Source organism: Oryctolagus cuniculus, chromosome 6, assembly GCF_964237555.1.
Source record: "Oryctolagus cuniculus chromosome 6, mOryCun1.1, whole genome shotgun sequence".
NCBI classification, from domain to species: Eukaryota; Metazoa; Chordata; class Mammalia; order Lagomorpha; family Leporidae; genus Oryctolagus; species Oryctolagus cuniculus.
Genome location: NC_091437.1, coordinates 150,214,341 through 150,235,189, shown reverse-complemented (window position 1 = coordinate 150,235,189; position 20,849 = coordinate 150,214,341). Strand labels below are relative to the sequence as shown.

Below are 20,849 nucleotides of genomic sequence, written 5' to 3'. Positions count from 1 at the left end.
GTGGGCTTTCCATGGTTGTCCGACCCCTTGCTGGCTGCCCAGGTTTTCCTACCAGCTCAGATCAATCACTTGTGCCTGTTTAATTTTGCATCCCTTTAAAACAAATCGTGTGTGTGTGTTTTAATCATTGCCCTTCTTGGATGTTTGGCCATTAAAAGTGTGAGCACAACATTCTATGAGCCTTTGGGTCATCGTGATTCAGTCTTAGACTCATGGGAAAAAGAAATACAGAGTGATCAAAGCCCTCCTTTGTGCAGGAAATGACTACATACATAGATATGAGTGCATTCATGTATGCATGTGTGTTCTTATACCACAGAAGTCATATCAAGGTGTAGTCTACATAATGCCTCAAAATAATACCCAAATCAGATTTGGTCATCTTAAGCTTGCAAAATAGCTTTAACTGTGTCCACCCATGATCATATCGTTCTTTCCAAAATCGGAAATTCCTTTAAAAAAAAATCGGAAGTATTACTTATTGCAGCAGAGTTTGTGAAATGTTTCCCTCCGAAAGTGTCCGATCTCCAGTCCTCAGATGATTCCTCCTGAGCGAGTGTTGAGTGATCACGCTGCTCGGCTTCACGCGGCTTCGCGGTCTTGCTGCTGTCGCTGTGTCTGGGGAAGGCCTGCCCATGAGGTGTCCGCGTGGTTTATCTCGCTTGAGTGTGCCCAGCTCTTCTCTGTGGGGTCTACTGAACGGTTCCAGAGAGGTTTCTGAATCCGATTCAGTCCGCACAGGCCTCCTCTGTCGGGTTGGGGTCAGGTGAGCTCACGGTCTCGGGGCATGCGGGCCGGCCTCCTGTCCCCTCATGGTGATGGTGGCCCGCTTGTCCCCTGCCTTCGGAACAGTGATGCTTTGCAGCTCCCAACACTGTGACTTGGAACGGTTTTTAGCAAACTTTTGGAAGGAAGATAACACATAGGCACTTTTTGCTTATTGCAATAAAAGTCACATAAGAGCATGCATCATTTTAATGGGAGCTGTGTGTGTCCGTGGCTGTTGGTGCGTTCACAGCATTACGCGGCCATCACCCTTGTCTCACTTGACCACGTTTTCATCACCCTACAAAGACAGCCCATGCCCGTGCAGCAGTCATCCCCCAGCCGCTGGCCCCTGGCGGCCCCCCCATCTGCTGTCTGTTGTCCGGATTTGCCTACTGTGGACGTTTCATAGGGATGGACTCATACAGAATACGACTCTCTTAGAAGGGTCTCTTGATGCTTGAGCTCAATGAGAGCTTGGCACAAGTCAGCCAGCGGAGCAAATGGAGCATTCGCTTGGTTTAAAATGAGGGGAGGTAGGTTCGGAACCTATGAAGAAACCACAAACTCTGGGCCTTGGAACTTCCAGAGAGTCTGCTCCCCTTCGCCCAAGAGGAATCACTGTAGCCCCTTTAACTTTTTCACTCACCAGGGCTGGTGTGTAGCGCCAAGTCCCAGTGAGTGACAAGAGGGGACTTCCAAAAGTTCAGGGAAAAGAGAATGCAAAGGTAAGTGTATTTGGGTGCAAAAAAAAAAAAAAAAAATCGAAACCATGCATAATTTTTCGCCACTCCACATTTCCGTGAGCTTTTTGAAGAACCCTCTATGTCTGGCTCTTTTAGTTCTGTGTTTCCACAGTCGTTTTGAAGTTCCCTTGAATGTCCACGGCAGTGAATACAGGTGTAGAGGCAGAAGGAGAGCCGAATGGTTTGAAGCCCTCGCTAATATTTTTAATAAGCTTTAAATAATTTTTAAGCTTGGAAATCTGTATCTCAACAAAGTTTCATGATAGTTAAAATATTTTGGTTTAATAAGAAAAAATATACACACACACGTGTATGTGTGCATACGCACCAGGGGTTTTCAGAAAGTTCTTGGAAAATGTATGTTAAGAAGAAACTATGCATGGATTTCAAAATTGTTTTTCTTCAACATAAGCATGTCTTGAAATTCCACTTTTCCGTAAACTTTTTGAAGTACACTCCTTTTTCTCCCTTGAGCGAGTTAGCATGATTTACCTTGAACCGCGGTCCCTGCCTGCCTGGGGCCGGGGGCAGGGATTCACTGCCCAGGGTAAACGTGTGGAGCCTGGGAGGAGGATTGCTGCATCCGAGGAACTTAGACTTGGCAGCTACTTCGCTCTGGTGTGCTCGGCCCTGTGATGCACGCAGCGCACGGTGGAGCAGGGCAGCGAGGAAGGGCCCTCGCTGAGCTTGGGGGGTGGGGGTGTAGGACCCCAAAAGCGGTGTCCTCTTGTGATGACCCCAGAAACACAGACTCCGGACCAGACGATGCAATAGAACAGGAGGTAATTTTATTTCATTTGTACAAATGGGCCCCCTACTGCTGCAAGCAGCAAGCAAGTGAGAGGAGCCCCGAGCAGCTATCTCACACAGCTTTTAAAGGGCAAAACCACAAAATTAACATATTATAGGCTGGCGTAAGTTCATTGGATAATTTTCAGTAGCGGGCCTTGTATGGCAGTCTGAAGTGGTAATGTCGGTGGAAAAGTACTAGGTCAAAGGGATACATTAGGGGAGGGGGTCTCTAGGAGAGAGGAATAGGTTGCTACATGCCTTGCAGCTTTCTTTGTTAACCTTGAGCAAGTGTAGGGAAGGGGCTTATCTACAAGGCAGGTGTTCTGTGTATCTCTGGTCAGTAGCTGACTGCTTTCTCTGTGAACCGGTTTACTCCCCATTTCCCAAGGCCGTCTCTGGAACGGTTTGTCTTCAGGAGCCCCATTTTTTTTATGGTGGCTCTTGGCTCCTTTCAGGGGGTCTCCTGAGAGTGAGGAGGACAAGGGTCGGCTGGTGTACAGGGAGGTGGTATTCGGGGCACAGGGAACAGCGCACACCAAGATGGGTCAAATGCCATCATTATTTAGAAATAGCTGTGAAAGGTAGCCCGGCACAGGGGGCGCCCTGGGGCGGAGTTGATGTGATGCCCTGGCGTCTGCCTTCCAAGGGGGGACGACACTCATCTGAGAACTGCGGTGACACCCCACCACTCCGCCTAGTACCGCCCACCTTGCCTGCTTCCCAGTGGTTCTGGGCCTCCTTTAAGATTTATGTACTGGCAGACCAGCGCCCGTGGTTCACTAGGCTAATCCTCCGCCTTGCGGCGCCGGCACACAGGGTTCTAGTCCCGGTCGGGGCGCCGGATTCTGTCCCGGTTGCCCCTCTTCCAGGCCAGCTCTCTGCTGTGGCCCAGGAGTGCAGTGGAGGATGGTGCAGGTCCTTGGGCCCTTCACCCGCATGGGAGACCAGGAGAAGCACCTGGCTCCTGGCTTCGGATCAGCGCAGTGCGCCGGCCACAATGCACTAGCCGTAGCAGCCACTTGGGGGGTGAACCAACGGAAAAAGGAAGACCTTTCTCTCTGTCTCTCGCACTGTCTAGCTCTGCCTGTCAAAAAAAAAAAAAAAAAAAAATTTATGTGCTGGGACCAGCATTGTAGCCCAGTAGGTAAATCTGCCTGCAACACTGGTATCTCATATGGGTACTGGTTCAAGCCTCGGCTGCTCCACTTCCTATCCAACTGTCTGCTAAAGGTCTCTCTCTCTCTCTCTCCCTCTTCTCTCTCTCTCTCTCTCTGTCCCTGTCCCTCTGACTTTCAAATAAATCTTTAAAAATTTTAACAAGTGAAGATTTGTGTACTTATTTGAAAGACAGAGTGACAGCAGGCGGCAGGGAGCTCTTCCATCTGCTGCTTCACTCCGCAGACGGCCACAATGGCCAAGGGCTGGGCCAGGGCTGGGCCAGGCCAAGGCCAGGACTCTGGAACTCCATCCAGGTCTCCCACACGGGTGGCAGGTGCTCAGGCACTTGGGCCGTCCTCCACTGCCTTCCGAGGCACCTTAGCAGGGAGCTGGATCAAAATGGAGCACTGGGGACATGAACTGGCTCCCTGATGGAGCAGCCAGCATTGATACCACAACACTGCCCACCCCCCTTCCTTCCTTTGGGAAAGTCTGCTCGATGTTGAATCTTTTCCACCATGAGCATTCCCTGGCCACACCCAGCATGGGACACACCCACAGGACCACAAGGAACAGAAGCCGCTCTGTGGTTTTTGGAGAGGGATAGTCCTAGGGGCCCTCTCCCCCAGAGGTAGGGCAGTTGAGTGAAGAACAGGGAGGGTGCATCCTTCGGGGCTGCAAGGGCTGCTGGGTAAGTACAGAACGGGGAGCGGCAAGCACCAGTGGGGGAGTTTTTGACCTGCTGTGACAGTCAGGAAGCTTCCTTGCCCCGAGTGGTTTAAGCCCCAGGTCTCCTGCACAGGGCTCTTGCATTCCAGACGCAAGTTCGCAGTCCTCAGAGGCTGGTGTCTTCCTTAGCTCTACTTGCCAGCTGCGGATCCCAGGCAAAAACCGACAGACCCGCACAAGCCCGGAGCTCTGACCTCTCCTCCAGGGCAGAGGTGGTCCCTGGGACAGGGCTTGCTGCGTGCCTTGCTGGCACTGCTGGTCCCAGGAGCTGCGGCGGATGGACCCAGCATGCCTGTTTGAGTGCTGGCCACCTGGCTTCCCAGTGGCCGCATTCAGGGGCCAGGGGAGAGGTGTTTACCACGGAGGGCGGGTACTGCGGGACCCAAGCTTTTCTCAGTGTTGATTTTGACCAAAACCAAAACAAAACAGAATGAAAAGGACAACTGGCGTGGAACACCGATTCCTTGCATGCCATGGTGTCTGTCTCCAGAAAAAGTGAATGGCTGGTGCTGGGTGTGACCAACCGACAGGGCAGCCTGGCGGTCTCTGCTTCTCTCCTGTTAAAACCACAAGCATCCGTGGTATAGCAGGGCTAATTAATCCATATCTGGTGCCGGTCTTTGACTCATTTGTCAGCATTCTCCTTGGCTACCGCCAATGCCAGCCTTCATTCACTAGTCCATGTGTTCAGACATTCATTGAGGAGGCAGGTGAGAGGGACCTCCTCTGTGTAGACTCTGCTCGCTGCTATGGAGGCCAAGTTCGTCTCTGCCAGGCCGGCAAAGGCACTGATGTTCTCAGATGGGTTCTCCGACACCAGTTGGGTGTTCTGCCATTCGATTCCTTTCTGACCCTAACTTCCAGTTAGCGCCGACCCTGCAGGGTGAGGGCTCAGTTCCATGAGCCTGCTCCAGCTTCAGTCGTGAGCTACCATGGGGCCCCCAGGCCCCCTGAACTTCAAATTCAGGATTTCCTATGACCCCACCCCGACCCCAATTCGGTGATTCCCTAGAACAGCTCCACTGGTACTTAGGACTACAGGTTTCTTGTGCACCAGCAGCTCAGGGGAGAGATGGACAGAATAGCAAGGTGGGTGGAGGGTGGGTGCAGAGTTCACACCCTCCCCAGCCACACCACCCACCCCACACGGCCTAGATTCACCCCCTAGGACGCTCGGGGAAGCTTGGTGAAGAAGAGTTTTCGTGCCTGTGACACTGCGCAGGCAATGATGCACGAGATCCTTTGCCGGTGGGGCTTGAATTCGGTCTGCAGCCCCTCTCTCCACCCTGAAGGTGAGGGCTTGAGGCTGAAACTTGCAACCCTGTACTTAAGCCATCCTGAAGCTATCTAACCTGGCCCCTCTCCCACTAAAGAGGCCCCTGTCTTCCAAGAGATTCCAGGGGTCTTTGAAGCTCTGTGTGGGGACTGGGGCAGGACCAGATGTCTGTGGATTTTTATTATTCCACAGCATTCTGCCCGCTTACAGACAGCTGTGACAAGACAACAGAAGCGTCTGTTTCGTTGTGAAGACAACGCTGTGTCTGTATAGAGAAGGAGGAGACCGAGGGATCCAGGAGACGGCTGTGTTTGCACGCACTCCTAAAAGTTGAAATCAGAGATGGGGTGGGTGGAATGAGAGGTGACAGTGGGTTCCAGGAGGAGGGAGTGTGTGTGAAGGCACAAAGAGAATCAGAGTGGCTGGCGGCTGGAGTTGGCATTCATTGCTGGGTCATTGATTGAACAGCGATCGGAGCCTGTGGACGTCCTATCAGGTGCTAGACGCTTATGGGGATGCATAGTGCACAGTCATGCTCTCCTGGGGTGTGCAGATGAGGCCGGTGCAGGGACAGAAAGGGACGATACCTTTCCTCTCCCTCGTAAGGGCCACACCTGGCGAGAGGCAGGGTAACGAGGGAACGCTGTCCGTCGGTGACACGGGAGCCTTCGGAAATGAAGATTCAGAGGCACAAGGGAGGGTGTCTCTGTAGGTTCAGGTCTGTAGGGTGTCAGTTGTAGGTTCCACGAGCAAGGCCAGCTGGGTGCAGAAGTGTGCTCAGACAGGGAGGGCAGGATCTGATGCTAACAGCCGGAATGGGGCGACCTTGCAAAGCTTGTCGGGTTAAATTCCTCAGGGGGTCTCTTGACAGCATCGCATTCCTTCCTGCCAGGTTCGGGGGAGGCCCTTGTAGAATGAGTGTCTGACTGTCAGGGCAAGGAACTTCTGAAGGGCAGCTCCAAGACAGAAGGGTGGGGCAAGAGCCGGGTGATCCCTGTAAGCTTTATGGCTGGCCTTGGGGAAGAGGAATGGGGCTTCTCGGACTGGCTCTGGGGGAGAAAGAGGGGCGAGGGCAGGAAAAGGTCAGTGAGGCCGTGGCTCTGAGCATGTCCAGTGCACTTTGGTTCAAGTACTCTACGTGCCAAGGTGTGGCTATTTTCTGAGCTTAGCAACAGCTACAGACATTCGGGCAACTGCCTTGGGGTTTGAGGAGTTCTCTGGGGGAGGATGGAGGTGAAGTGTCCAGTGCTACGGCCGAGGATGTCAACTCGGGCTAGAAGCAGGGCTTTTCCCACGCCGCTGGAAGAGGGAAGCGCGTGCTAATTCCAAGGCCACTGCGTGAGTGGCTCGTCCTTCTTCCCCCAGGAACAGAGAGGAGTGGAGACCAGATCGTGGCCTTGTTTGCCCTATTGAGGGACTCTGGTGATGCCCTTGAACACTTACTGGCTTCTAGAAGATTCTGCCCTGACAGTGCATAATTGGGGTTGACCGTGTCCGTAGCTGAAGACCCAGTTAGCAAGAAGCTGTTGTCCGGAAACGAGATGGCAGTAGTCAGGCTTAGGATGGACGGAGGTGGGTGGATTCAAGAACCATTGAGGAGGAACCTGAGTGAAAGACGGAGGGGGTGAAGGAGTATTGAGATTCCTGAAGCAGGCACTGGGCGGCAGGGCGTGGAGTGTGGCTTTCACCAAAGAGGAGGGAGCGCCCTGGAGATGGGGGCTTCTCGGACACTCCAGGTGCTGAGCCTGGCTCAACGGGCGACAGTGTTCTCTCCCTGAGTTATCTCTTCTTAACCTGCGCTTGTTGTCTGGGGCAGGGTGGGGAGTGCCTGGCCCGTGGGCCGTATAAGGCCTGCAAAGTCATTTGGCGTGGCCCTGCCAAGGCAGTCACAGACAGGACTCAAAGCTCACTGAATCTGTGGCAGGCTCCTTTTAAACTGGCACTTGTGTATGGCCCAGCAATGATGTTATAAATACCCAAATGGCCCTTGGAGAGAAACGGCTCCCCACTCCTGGCCTAGCGCTGCGGCCGCTTTCCGTGGCTCAGACTGGACACATCCAAACCCTCGCACCCAGGGGCCAGGGAAAACTCTGGATGGTGCAGACCCCCAGCTTTAGGGAGAGAGTTAGGGGATCTTTTGCAGTCCCTCTGTTCCTTACATCAAAGTGGACTTTGACCTAAAAGTCTGATTAAACTAACAAACTGCCCACCCCACTCTGCATAGCTTCCCCGGCTCCAGAGTGGCTGCGGCTGCGCCTGGTGGCGCCTGAGGCTTCCTGGGTACACAGCACGTGCGCGACGCTGTTCCAGGTGCTTCCTCTGAATGAACTCATTGCGCTCACATCAGCCGTGGGAGCGCCCTGTGCGGGCTGTGGCGTGTGTGTCCAGAGCCTGAGGGGGCCAGGGAATGCTCATCCCACTGACTGGCCTTTTGGATCGGGCTCCTGGCAGCTTGTTTGCACCATTTGTGTGTTCCCTGTGAGCAGGAACCACACAGAACATGGGCTTCAGAACGAGAAGAATTGAGGTGGCTGTGGCCGCCTTCGCCAGCTAGCCCAGCCCTGCGTGCGCCAGTTTTCATCTTCCTGAGCCTCAGTTTCCCCACCTGTCGTTGGGGTTATTGATTCCTGCCTTGAATCTTTATGCCAATATTAAGGGGAGTGTAACTTTGGGGAAGTTGATATGGGATCTTCATTTCACTCCAGAAATCTCTGCCAGTTCTCGCTGCTTAATTAAGAAGAGCATTCCTTCCTCTTTGAGGATGCTGTCTGGGGCCATTCACCGGGCTTGGCCTCCGGAGCATTTTCTGCAAAGAGAATCATCCTAAGATTTCCCCCGGGGGACTCCTGGCATCAGAAGTCCCCAGCGTGAATACAATGGAGACCTGGAAAAAAAAGATTCTCAAGACCAGGGATGATTTAGATTTCACAGACCATGCCAAAAGCAATTTTTTTGCCCAGGAATTTTGTCTGGAAAGCTCATCTGAGGCATCCAAGTCCTCCCTTCTTTGGCTGCTTGGTGGTGCTGGAATTTGCTGGTTCTGAAGCTCTAGGCTGTTTAAGGGCATGAAGATTGAGGCCAGCGAGCAAATTCAGTGCCTCGTTGACTCGCAGATATTTGAGTTCCTGCTATCTCTAGGCAGGTGTCAGGAAATGCTGTCCTCAGCCGGCGCCGTGGCTCACTAGGCTAATCCTCCGCCTTGCAGCGCCGGCACACCGGGTTCGAGTCCTAGTCGGGGCGCTGGATTCTGTCCCGGTTGCCCCTCTTCCAGGCCAGCTCTCTGCTGTGGCCAGGGAGTGCAGTGGAGGCTGGCCCAAGTGCTTGGGCCCTCCACCCCATGGGAGACCAGGATAAGTACCTGGCTCCTGCCATCGGATCAGCGCAGTGTGCCGGCCGCAGTGGCCATTGGAGGGTGAACCAACAGCACAAGGAAGACCTTTCTCTCTATCTCTCTCTCACACTGTCCACTCTGCCTGTCCAAAAAAAAAAAGAAAGAAAAAAAAAGAAAATGCTGTCCTGAGCAAAAAATGTACGTGGTGTCTGCTTCCTGCCTCGTAGGGGAGACGGACATCAGTCCAGTAACTAGAGACACAGAGATGGAATTGTGGGAGGGCTAGGAAGGTTATGGATAAGGAGTTTCTGAAATCAAATCAGAGGGGAGTGGAGGAAGGCTTCCCTGACTCGGGCAGAGCCAGCCGAGCCTGTAGGGTGGACAGGCAGGTGGGGAGGCAGGAATGCATCTGTGCAGGCCCCGGAGGAGGAAAGGGAGGGAGGAGAGGAGGAGGGAGTGGGGTGAAATTGATGAAGGAAAGAGGTTTACTTTGGCTGATGGTTCTGGAGAGGCAAGGTCTGGGGCCCTCGTCTGGCAGAGCCTCTGCGTGGTACAGAGGATCACTGGGCAAGAGACAGGAAGCCCCTCAGGTGGAGCCCCCATTTACAACCACCAGGATCCAATGGGAGCTTCATCCTGACAACCCTCCCTAACCAGTCTCATCTCCCAGAGGGCCCAGCGCTAAATTCCAGAGTTGGATTAAGTTTCTGCCTTCTTTGTATCTCAAAATGGGGATTAAATCTCAATAGATTGAAGCCTTGGGGAGCCAAGGCCAAACCATAGTCCTCAGTGGGTGTGGGGGTATCAGAGGTGAACCTACCAGCACGGTCGGCCTTAAGTCTGTGTGGGAACAAGGCCCTCTTAACACAGCTGACGGGAGTAAAACAGATGGGTCTTGTACGTCGGCTCTCTGTATCCTTGGGTTCCATATCAGCAGATTCAACGAACCAAGGCTTGGGAACACTTGAAAAAAACTTGTCTGAACTTTTGCTTATTTATTTTAAAGGGAGAGAGAGAACAAGATCTCTTTCATCCACTGTTTCACGCCTCAAGTGCTCACAACATCTAGAGCTGGGCCAGGCTGAAGCCAGGAGCCTGGAACTCAATCTGGGTCTCCCACAGGGGTGGCAGGGACCCAAGGACTTGAGCCATCACCTGCTGCCCAGAGTGTGCATCTGTGGGAAGCTGGAATTGGAAGCAGAGGTGGGACTTGGACGAGGCATTCCCAGGTGGAAGGCAGGGCTCCCAAGAGGCATCTTAACTGTGGTGCCAAACTGTGTGTACTGAATGTGGACATTTTTTCTTGTCATTGTTCAGTAGACAACTACACTGACATTTTGTTAGGTATTAAAGTATACAGGAGAATGTGTGTAGATAATATGCAAATGTAATATCATTTTTTTAATTGACCGGAGCATCCAAGGATTTTGGTATCTGCAGGGGTCTTGGGACCAACCCCTCTCCCCAGTGAGTAGCTAGGGATGGCTGTGCTAAAACAGTGCCAGTACAACCCTAAATGTATAGAGAACTCAAGATTACTATGTCTTAAAACCATTATATCTATCTGGGACATGGAACAATTTCTTCCAGTTGCTTATTTAAATATAATTATATATTGTGTTAGTGCATTTAAAAAATAAACATTGTATTTTCAGGTTATGATATATCCTGAATGGAAATTTTTTTACTATAATTATGGTAATCATTACAGTTTATACTTATTTTAGCATACTGCAATTGGAACATTTTTAATGTAACATATGTATTTAAAATAATTTTGCTCGAATCACAGAATGACTTAAATTTGTGTTTATCAAATTAGATAACACTCAGTTCCATTTATTTTGCTTTTCTATGTAGATATATTTTTAAAAGTCAGTGTTACGGGTCTGGCACTGTGGCATAAAGTAAAGCCGCCGGGTAAAGCCGCCGCCTGCAGTGCCGGCATCCCATATGGGTGCCAGTTCGAGTCCCAGCTGCTCCACTTCCAATCCAGCTCTCTGCTATGGCCTGGGAAAGTCCTTGGTCCCCTGTACCCATGTGGGAGACCTGGAAGGGGCTCCTGACTCCTGACTTTGGATCCACTCAGCTCCAGCCATTGTTGCCATCTGGGGAGTGAACCAGCAGATGGGAGACTTTCTCTCTTTTTCTCTTTCTCTCTCTCTCTCTCTCTCTCTCTGCCTCTGCCTCTGCCTCTCAAATAAATAAATCTTAAAAAAAAAAAAGTGTTGGCTGGTGCCACGGCTCAATAGGCTAATCCTCTGCCTGCGGCGCTGGCACACTGGGTTCTAGTCCCGGTCGGGGTGCTGGATTCTGTCCCAGTTGCCCCTTTTCCAGGCCAGCTCTCTGCTGTGGCCCGGGAGGGCAGTGGAGGATGGCCCAAGTCCTTGGGCCCTGCACCTGCATGGGAGACCAGGAGGAAGCGCCTGGTTCCTGGCTTCAGATCAGCGCAGCGCACTGGCTACAATGCGCCAGCCATAGAGGCCACTTGGGGGGTGAACCAACAGAAAAAGGAAGACCTTTCTCTCTGCCTCTCTCTCTCTCACTGTCTAACTCTGCCTGTCAAAAAATAAAATAAAATTAAAATTAAAAAAAGTGTTATTAATGACAGGTGGGACATGTACCTTATAATTTGTATAAGGAAGTAAAAACACAAACTTATGATTTCTTACAATTAAAATGTTATAAGAAAAACCACTACTATCCTAATTGGAGCATATCCAAGCAGGTTCAGGTAAGCAAGAGTTTTAATCTTGCTTTAATCCAGAGTTAGGAACATGCTGATTGGGTCTGCAGCCGCCAGTGTTTTTTTATTAGACCATCAAGCAGGCAAGTGGGAGAGCAGCTGAGGGCCACGTGGCCGCGCCGTTCTGTGGGTGGCATCAAAGGAGTGGTGTTCACACAGTCCCAGAGCCCTGCTCCCCACGGCTTTGCGTCGTGCACACATTCAGCATGCGCACCTTCAGTTCTCCCAGCCAGGGTTTTAAAATAGAAAAAGAGAAAACCCCACAATGTTGCCCAGCCTCCACCCGGTGAGCTCGTGGCCTCAGGAGACAGGTGTCATTTGCCCCTGGCAAGTCCCCCAAGAAATGGGAGAGTCCTTTTGTAGCTGTTCTGTTCACTAAAAACTTGTGAGACCCGTGGCTCAGGTGGCACAGTTAATGCTGGGGTCAGGGGTGGGAGGCGGCTCTCTCTACATCCTTGCGAAGAAATTGAAGAAATGGGAGAGAGTAATCCTGGGAGGTGGATGGCGACTAGAGGGGAGACTGGGTGAGCAGGCCACCTTGAAAATGCGCTGAAACGGCTCAAATTGTACATAGAATGTCACTGCTGGGTAAAACGCCGGCATGGACTATACCGTTGTTATCCATGCCATTTGTCTATACTGGAGGAGTCACGGACACAGAGGTGCGTGCACCCTATTCCCTGGCTGTCCAAGGCATTTTCTAGAGTGTTCTTTGTGTATGATTTCCCTCTTAGGTGTTATCTTAGAGCTTGTTCCCTGCCTAGACAGTGGCTCTTCCTTACTAAAATCTGTCTGCCTTTTCCACTGCGATGTTCTTCAAGCCCGACCAGCCGACTTGCCCCAGATAGTGTTCTCATCTGCTCGTGGGAGGAAGCGGAGAATACTCGCTCACGCCCACACCCCGGGCACTGCCCCCGACCCTTTCTTTCTTCACACCACACAGTGCGTGGCAGTTCATGTCCTCTGTTCTTCAGGGGGCTAGGGGGCACCTGCTCAGGCCCCATCCTCGGAGGAGGAGGAAGTCACCATCAGCTGGAGACAGCGGGGCAGGGGCACAAGAAGTTCATGGTCAAGGCAATTGGGCTGTGTGGCCTCTGTTCCGTTCCATACGTTCCCTCTGTGACCTTGAAGTTTCTCGACTTCTCCATGGCCTGACCTCTGCTGAAACAAGCACAGCTTGGAGTGCCTAACTCCTAGGCCCCTTTCCAGACTCCACATTCTGTGTTTAGAACCATCAAAGACAGTTACGAAGCATTTGCTGTATACGCACAAGACATTGTGTGGAAGGGGGTGCTGGGAAAACCCTGCCCTGCAGGAGTTTAGAAATTCTGTATCTGGTCTCAGTGACGGCGTGGGGAGCCCAGTGTGGAGGTGTCTAGAGCTGGGGTCCCCTGCAGTCACCCTGTTGTCCCCACCCACGGGTCAGATTAGCAGTAGCTGCTCCCTCCAACGCAGGGCCTGCTTCTACAAAGGGCCAGATCGCCTTGGTTTTGGAGCTGTGGAGTCTGTGTCATACGTACTCTACTCCGCTGATGTAGCAAGAGCAGGTGTAGACAGGGTGTCGATGAATGGACATGGCTGTGTCCTCATAAAACTTTATTTACAAACACCATTTGTGGACACTGTTCTGCAGTTGTTAATGGGTTAACACTCTGTCTTCTCTTCTAGAATGGTTGCCCCACATATGCAGGGTCTGTGGGCGTGGCCAGACTCAGGTCTGCACCTGCAGAGATCTGACTGTGGGTCCTGTTGTTACTGGGCCTCCCCTCCCCCCAGGAGGAGCACTCAGATCCTCCTCTAGGGAGTTATCAGCTGCCAAGGATTTCCAGGGCCCCTTTGTCTGCAGGGACAGGAACTTCTGCCCACACAGAGGCTCTTTGATTGAGGTTGACTCCAGCAAAGCCAGCTGTGCCCATTTTTGGAAATGTCCCTAAGGGCCTCACCTTGTTCCTCCGTCCCTGAGCCTCTGGAGTGTTCCAGGCGGAAAGAATACTGTCTGGATGTGGCTCTCGGGCTTTGCTCTGTTGGCAGAAGGCCCTTGGGGTTGCACAAGGCAAGAAGTCAGCCCAGGAAATGTTCCTTGTCAGGAATAAACCAGCCGTGTGCCCTCTGGGTACTGGAAGTTGGAAATGTCTGGTCCTAGAATAACATCCACCTGAAGTCCTATTTGGGTATCAATAAATCATTTTAAGTCCTGGAAATGGGGTTTTGGCTCCAGCCAGGACCTGGGCAGCGCGGGCAGTTGTGCAGACTGGCAGCTCAGCGGCCGCACCTGGGCTCTGTCGTGTTTGCAGGGAGGGGTGATATCCAGCCCCAGCTGGACAGCGCGCTCCAGGACGTCAACGACAAGTACCTCTTGTTGGAAGAAACGGAGAAGCAGGCGGTGCGAAAAGCTTTGATCGAGGAGCGCGGCCGCTTCTGCACCTTCATCTCCATGCTGCGGCCCGTGATCGTAAGTGGTGGAAGGTTCCCGATGGCTTAAGCCGCCGTGTGGAGGAGGCTTCCCCTCCAGCCTGACCTATCCACACGGAGACACCGAGTGTCCGCTGTGCACCGGGAACCGTGATGCTGGGCCCGGGATTCTCCAAGCAGCTGATGGCTGTGCTGCCGGCTCCTTGTTCATGGTTCCTAGCGCACCTGTTCCACTTGGCTTTTTCTCCCCAAGTCACCGAGGCCTAGTGCAGCGGTTCTCAAAGTGGGGTCCCCAGGCCTGGAAACTCGTTAGAGATGCAGGTGCTCGAGCCTAACCCAGACCCGTGAAATCCAGAACTCGGGTGGAGACCCGGTGCCCTCTGCGGGGTTTTGAGACTGGCTAGAGGAGCCGAGCACCGTGGCATGACTGGGAGGCGAACACTGGAGGAGTGTCGGGGAGCGGGAGCAGCTTCAGTTATTTGCACACTGCAATGCAGCTTCTAACACAAGCTTTCGGCAGCTGCTAGGAGGCCCCAGCTCACTGCCCTGACTGGGGCCTGCCTTCGAGTTGTTCCCCCGAGTGTAGACTTTTTCCCTGGGTCGTGCTTGCCTAGGCCCATGGTCCCAGCTCAGGCCTTTGCTGAGTGAATGGAAGGTTTCTTCCATAGTTCCCTGCCCTGTCTTACTTGCCACTTGGTGGCAAAAAAAAAAAAAAAAAAAAAAAAAAAAAAAAACAAGAAGGGGGCTGGTTAGCCCCTGTGGAGCACACATGCGTGAGTACTGGTGCAGAGATCGGGACAGAACATCTCGTGTCAGCCACTGAAGCCGAGCCACTGCGGAGTGGGGTCAGCACGTGGACGGGGCTGTTCGGTTAGACCACTGTGTGCAGTGGTAGTGTGGGCACCACCACGAGGCCCATGTGTGCACTCACCACTGTCTCCCATGCACAGATCACGCCACTGGGATGGGAGATTGGCTTATTTTTATTTTCCAAAAAAACCATTTTTCTAGTACCTTCAGCAGAGACCCGCTGGGTGCCTTTTGTGAAAAGTTAAAGGGGTTATACAGTGAGCCTAATAAAACCGGCTGGGGCAAGAGAGCGAGGTGAATCAGTCGTGATAATAACATGTTCTGAATTCCTTGCCTTCAGGAAGAAGAAATCTCAATGCTAGGGGAAATCACCCACCTTCAGACTATTTCGGAAGACCTCAAGAGCCTGACCATGGACCCCCACAAACTGCCGTCCTCCAGCGAACAGGTAGGAGTCCTGGGGTACGCACTCAGTGGGGAGCGAATCACAGGTAGATGGGCAAGGCCCCGATGTTTCCCCTCACCTTTTGCAGCATACGGTGAGCATCTCAGCCAGTACCCTGCGTGTTGGGTACTTTTCTAAGCCCTCTACGTAGCCCCATCTCCCCTATTATATTATGGACCGTTTACATAAGGAGGATGCTGGGGCACTGAGGTGAAGTCGCCCAACCAGGTTCATCTAGGTAGTGAGTGGTGCAGCTGGGGTGTGAACCAAGCCATCAAGGTCCAGAGCCCCCTGCCTTCTAGAAATAGACCCTCATGGGACCATGAGCCTGTGTGCTCTGGCTGGCACCGTCAGCTTCTCCATTTCTCCCCTTCCGGTGAACTAACACGTGAGGATCTCTCTTGTCTTACGAAAAGATGACTTTTAGAGTGCTCTATTCACTTGCTTTGTGTGATGTTACCACGACATCAAGAGGGAAGGGACGTATCTGGGGGGACAGTTGACGAATCCCATGCTGGCTTTAGCCCCTTGTGTGCAACTCTGGCCGCCTCCATTTGGGAAGAAGGTATATTTGGAGCCTGTCGTTCCTGTTCTGTGGAGCTGCTCTTACCAGGCCAGAGTGTCGTGCATCCATGGGGTAAACAGGCATGCCTGAGTGCCCGTATGTGAGCGGGAGCTGGCCCTTGGTCAAGCCGGGCAGACAGACACGGCAATCCTGGTGAACAGACTGCCTTGCTCTTGATCCTGTGGGGTTTTCAGGGTTCTAGTCCTGTTGGACAGGGCACAGTGACCAGTGAGTCTCCAGTGGTTAAATGCAAGATCCCCTGGCCCAGAAACCACCATCACCCCTGTGCTGCCACAGGACGGAAGTCTTATGGCCTTGGGCGTGATGGTTCCTCTGAGTTGTTAATCAGCCACTGTGATCATCTCTCTCTCTTTTTAACTGATATTTCATGGTTTTCCTTTCCTTCCCCGCCCCCGCAGCAAATCAGGAGTTTTACTTGTCTTGGATAAAGGGATTATGACATTGAAAGATTGGGAGTGTGGTTCTTAGATTTGAAAAAGTATTTTTTTTAAAACTTGGCAGTTTTGCTTTGATTCCCGCCCACCACGGTGGCAGCCTTTTGATGGTACGGTGGGCACTCGAATTATTTGGAATATTCTGGAATATTTTATGGTACGATTTCAGGAGTCCTGTTTCCCTCTCAGCACCTCACTCACCCAGCTGGCTCTGTCCCTGCAGGTGATTTTGGACTTGAAGGGTTCCGATTACAGCTGGTCGTATCAGACGCCGCCCTCTTCGCCCAGCACCACCATGTCCAGGAAGTCCAGCGTGTGCAGGTGAGTGAAGCCAGGCTCTGCTGCGCGATTTTCCCATGCTGCTGTGAGCCGCGGAGCCAATCTCTGTCCCCTAGAATGGCTCCTTTTAAGCAGGAAATGGTGAGATGATCGATAGCTCAAAGAACGCCATGGTCATCTCAATCCCATTCTTTGGTTTCTGCATGAATTTTGGATCAGAAAGAAACCTACATTAGGAGCAGTGCAGTGGTCCTGATGCTCCTTGGGATGCCCACATCCCGTATCCTGGTGTCTGGATTCAAGTCCTGTCTTCACTTCTGATCCAGCTTCCTGGTGGGCACCCTAGGAGCAGTCTGTGATGGCTCAAGCACTTGATTGAGTTCAAGGCTCCTGGCTTCCAGCTGGCCCAACCCCAACTGTTTTGGGCATTTGGGGAGTGAACCAGAGCATGGCAGGTGTCTCTCTCCTCTCAAATAAAATATGTAAATCTAAACAGAACCCATTAGCCCATAAACTGGTGGATGTAGCTTGCTTGCTCTCAGTTGCACTGTTAGGGGTTTTGTCATTTTATAAGATCTCATTTGATTTTTCTGCTCAGCAGTGAAAACTGAAAGAACTAATATAGGGTGCACACGGGGGTTCTTATCTGAGCTGATCTCACTGTTGCCAAAACAATTGTCCTCATTTCCCCCCAATTTTGTCTTGCGTTTCATAAAGTAAATGAAGTTCTTGCTTTGTCAGCCACCGTTACCACGACCGCCACCACCACTGTTAACTAATCCTATTCCCTGCTAAAGCACAGGCAGAATTATTTGGAATATTTCTACCAAATGCAAAATTGCTGTCTAGCAGTTTTCTTTCAGAAAGACATTCTTGGCTTGCTGACTGGGAAAGTTTTTTTTTTTTTTTTTTTTTAAGATTTTTTAATTTGAAAGTCAGAGTGACAGCCACACACACACATACATCTTTTTTTTTTTTTTAAGATTTATTTATTTATTTGAAAGCTTTACAGAGAGAGGTAGAGGCAGAGAGAGAGAGAGAATGGTCTTCCATCCATTGGTTCACTCCCCAAATGGCCACAATGGCCAGAGCTGAGCCAGTCTGAAGCCAGGAGCCAGGAGCTTCTTCTGGGTCTCCCATGGAGGTACAGTGTCCCAAGGACTCAGGCCACCCTCTGCTGCTTTCCCAGGCACGTTAGCGGGGAGCTGGATCAGAAGTGGAGCAGCCGGGACTCAAACCGGCACACATATGGCCGGGGCTTTTACTTGCTGTGCCACAGTGCCAGCCCGGAAAGAGAGAAAGAGGTCTTTCATCAGCTGGTTTACTTCCCAGATGGCCACAATGGCCAGGGCTGGGCCAGGCTTAAGCTAGGAGCCTGCAACTCATCTGGGGCTCCCACGTAGGTGGCAGGGCTGAAGTCCTTGGGCATCTTCCGCTGCCTGCCCTGGCATATTAACAGGAAGATGGATTGGAAATAGAGCAACCAGGGCGCAAAGCGGCACAGCCTAACACCCCCCCCCCACACACACACACGCACGCACACACACACACACAACGACAGCTCCCTTTCTTGATAGATGGAAACAGCATCGTGTATCATCTTTCTTGGAATACTATTCCTGCTAATATTTGTCTTTGACCTTTGGAAGCCTAATGAATACAAGCTTCCTGTGAATTGGCGCTGAGAGGAGGAGCGGGAGGTGCCGCCAGGTCTGTTTATGGCGGTGTCTGTACACAGAGTGCACGTTTCCTCTCGCACTCCGGCTTGTGCAGTAGATACTGAGCAGGATCCTTCAGGTGCTACCTCTTGGTGCTGGCGCTGCCACGCTGGTGAAATCCCATATTGGAGCGCTGGTTCAGCCCGGCCCAGCCCCGGCCATTGTGGCCATCTGGGGAGTGACCCAGCCGATGGAAGACCTTTCTATCCCCCTCTCTCTGTCACTCTGCCTTAAAAGAAGATGGTTTGATGTCCTGTGCCTTGAAGATGAGGGTTAGTTTCTCGTCACCTTTCATGGACTTAATGTGTGTTGGGTGTAGATGACAAATCTTTTTTTTTTTCCCCTTGTAGCCCCCAAAATTGCTCTTACTAGCAGGGGTGTTTTTTTCTTCTTTATAGCCTTAGTTTGAGTAGAAAACCCTGTTGCCCCGTTAGTGTCAGCTATGAGCTGGCTGGAGTGGAGTTGCTGGGAGCGACTGTCGGTCCCCAGATGCCCTCTTCCGGCCACTTGGGGGAAAAAGCAAAAATCAGGATGATTGTCCCGGAATGGGGGGGGAGGGGCGGTTAGTGATTTCCTCCCGTGCGTTTGAACACGTGCAGCAAGTTGTTGTAATGTAGAACAGACACACAGCCCTTGGCTATGTTATAACTGCCACGATTTGCAAAAACACAATGCCCAAAGGGTTAGAAGCAGAAACCACAAACTTTCAGTCCCAGACTGGGTTGTTTATTTCTCCTTTCGGCTGCTGCTCTGGGACTCTGTTCAGTTTTCTGGTTTTCATAAGCCGAGTTATATACAGAGTGTGGAGCACATGTCTTACAAGTGGAGCTGGAGTGCGGGCAGAACAGCCGGGGGGCGGGGGCGGGGGCGGGGTGCGAGTTGTTTTTCGACAGCCTGCTACGGTTCCTCTTGTCTGGAAGCAAACAGCTTCCCGTGGATTGCCTTTGGTTGCCCCAAAGCTGCCGGCCCCTTACCAGGTGTGCCTAGTGCCAGGCCCACGTTTTAGCAGAGAAACACCTGGGGTCATGGTAAAGCCACAGAGGCATCGGATCCAACAGGCGCCCAGAGACGCACTGAGCGGATTGGCTGATTCTTTACAGTGGCCTTGGCCAGGCTCGCCCAGGGCATGGCCGCCTTGGGAGGTCATCCCTGTGGTTGGCTTTGCTGACCTCGGTCATTGCACCCACTCCGTCCATCGGGGGACACCCTGACCAGCTTTGGTGGGTTTTGCTCCAGGGTCATGGTTTTGCAAGCAGATGAGCAGACAGGTCCGTGCCATCTGTCTTCATGTCACGGACAGCTGCTCCCCTGCTTCAGCGGTGGGTGCAAATGGCAGAGTGGGCAGCCCTTGACTTTTTCCAATCCCACCTGCAGTCCTGAGGGTGCCGCACCGCACCGTCAGGGACCTGAGTTCCAGCTCTCTCTTGCTCATCCGAACAAACCTGTGGTTCACTAGCCCGAAAATGCAGTGTTTTCTGGTCTGTGCTGCTTCTCTGAGGCCGAGAGCTGACTGCATTGTTCCTCCTCCTTCACCCTCTATTGTCCGGTCCACTCCTTCTCACCACTGTCCTCCTGTCTTTCCCCTGGTGCCCCTCTGCTTGGCGCCCACAGCAGCCTCAACAGTGTCAACAGTAGCGACAGCCGGTCCAGCGGCTCCCACTCGCACTCGCCCAGCTCGCATTACCGCTACCGCAGCTCCAACCTGGCGCAGCAGGCCCCCGTGAGGCTGTCCAGCGTGTCCTCCCATGACTCAGGGTTCATATCCCAGGACGCCTTCCAGTCCAAGTCGCCATCCCCCATGCCGCCGGAGGCCCCCAACCAGGTAAGTGTGCCCTGGCCGAAGGACTGTGGCCTGGACAGCCCCGTGTCTCCTAACTTGAGACAACCTCAGGTGTAATGTGTTCTTCCCCAAAGAGGGCCGTGCTGCAAGTCGGGTTTGCAGTGCATCCCTGTGGTGGTAGTGGCTGTGACTGCGCTGATGGGGGAGCTCCCACGCAAGTGAGGCCGGTGTGGCCCCGTCCCTGCCAGGCTTAGGCGCTCATTCACGGGAAATGGCGCAGTGGGGATGTCCCCTCTCCCCCATCTCGGGATCTCCCCGAGCGGCTGGGGTCCCAGCGTTGCATAGTGGTTCATACTCTCAGCTTCCCTCTCTCAATTCATGTTGAGCCTGAACCCAAATCACCAGACCCTGTTTGGTGGCAGTTTGCGGTGTGGAGTTGGATGGTGCTAGGTCCAGCCCCGCCCGTACTCCCAGCTGTAGCAGAAAGCGGGAGCTGGGCCCGGCATCGAAGCACCTGTCATGCCTCCTGGTGTGTCTGTGACACCACTCTGTCCTCCCTTAGGACTGTGAGTTGTTGGCCTGGGGCTTAACCATTAAGCAGCACCACATAGAGAAAGTAAAGAACTGTGCCCCACAGCGCCACCTGCTGGGGAAGCAAAGCCAAGGCGTCATGTTATCTCCTGGCTCAGAGCTCCTTCTGGCATTTTTCGGCATCCTGGGTGGACTGTGGCATCAGCCTCTTCCTTGGCTAGAGACTCACTTTCACGTGGAAGCCCTCGAGCCGGGCGACACTCCCTGGTTTTCACGTGCTTGTCCCAGCTGGTGCTTTGACGGTGTCTCAA

General features: G+C 52.6%; 1 protein-coding gene across 10 annotated transcripts in view; it reads left to right on the top strand.

Moving 5' to 3' along the window:
- The window catches only part of MTSS1 (MTSS I-BAR domain containing 1), a 169,063-nt gene that overhangs the window by 139,468 nt on the left and 8,746 nt on the right, over positions 1-20,849 (top strand). For all 10 annotated transcript variants that reach the window (XM_051844799.2, XM_002710538.5, XM_008255894.4 and 7 more), the window contains 4 exons: positions 13,838-13,995; positions 15,106-15,213; positions 16,454-16,551; positions 19,839-20,049. In XM_051844799.2, the coding sequence (XP_051700759.1) occupies positions 13,838-13,995; positions 15,106-15,213; positions 16,454-16,551; positions 19,839-20,049 (575 nt within the window). The remainder of the gene's footprint in view (positions 1-13,837; positions 13,996-15,105; positions 15,214-16,453; positions 16,552-19,838; positions 20,050-20,849) is intronic.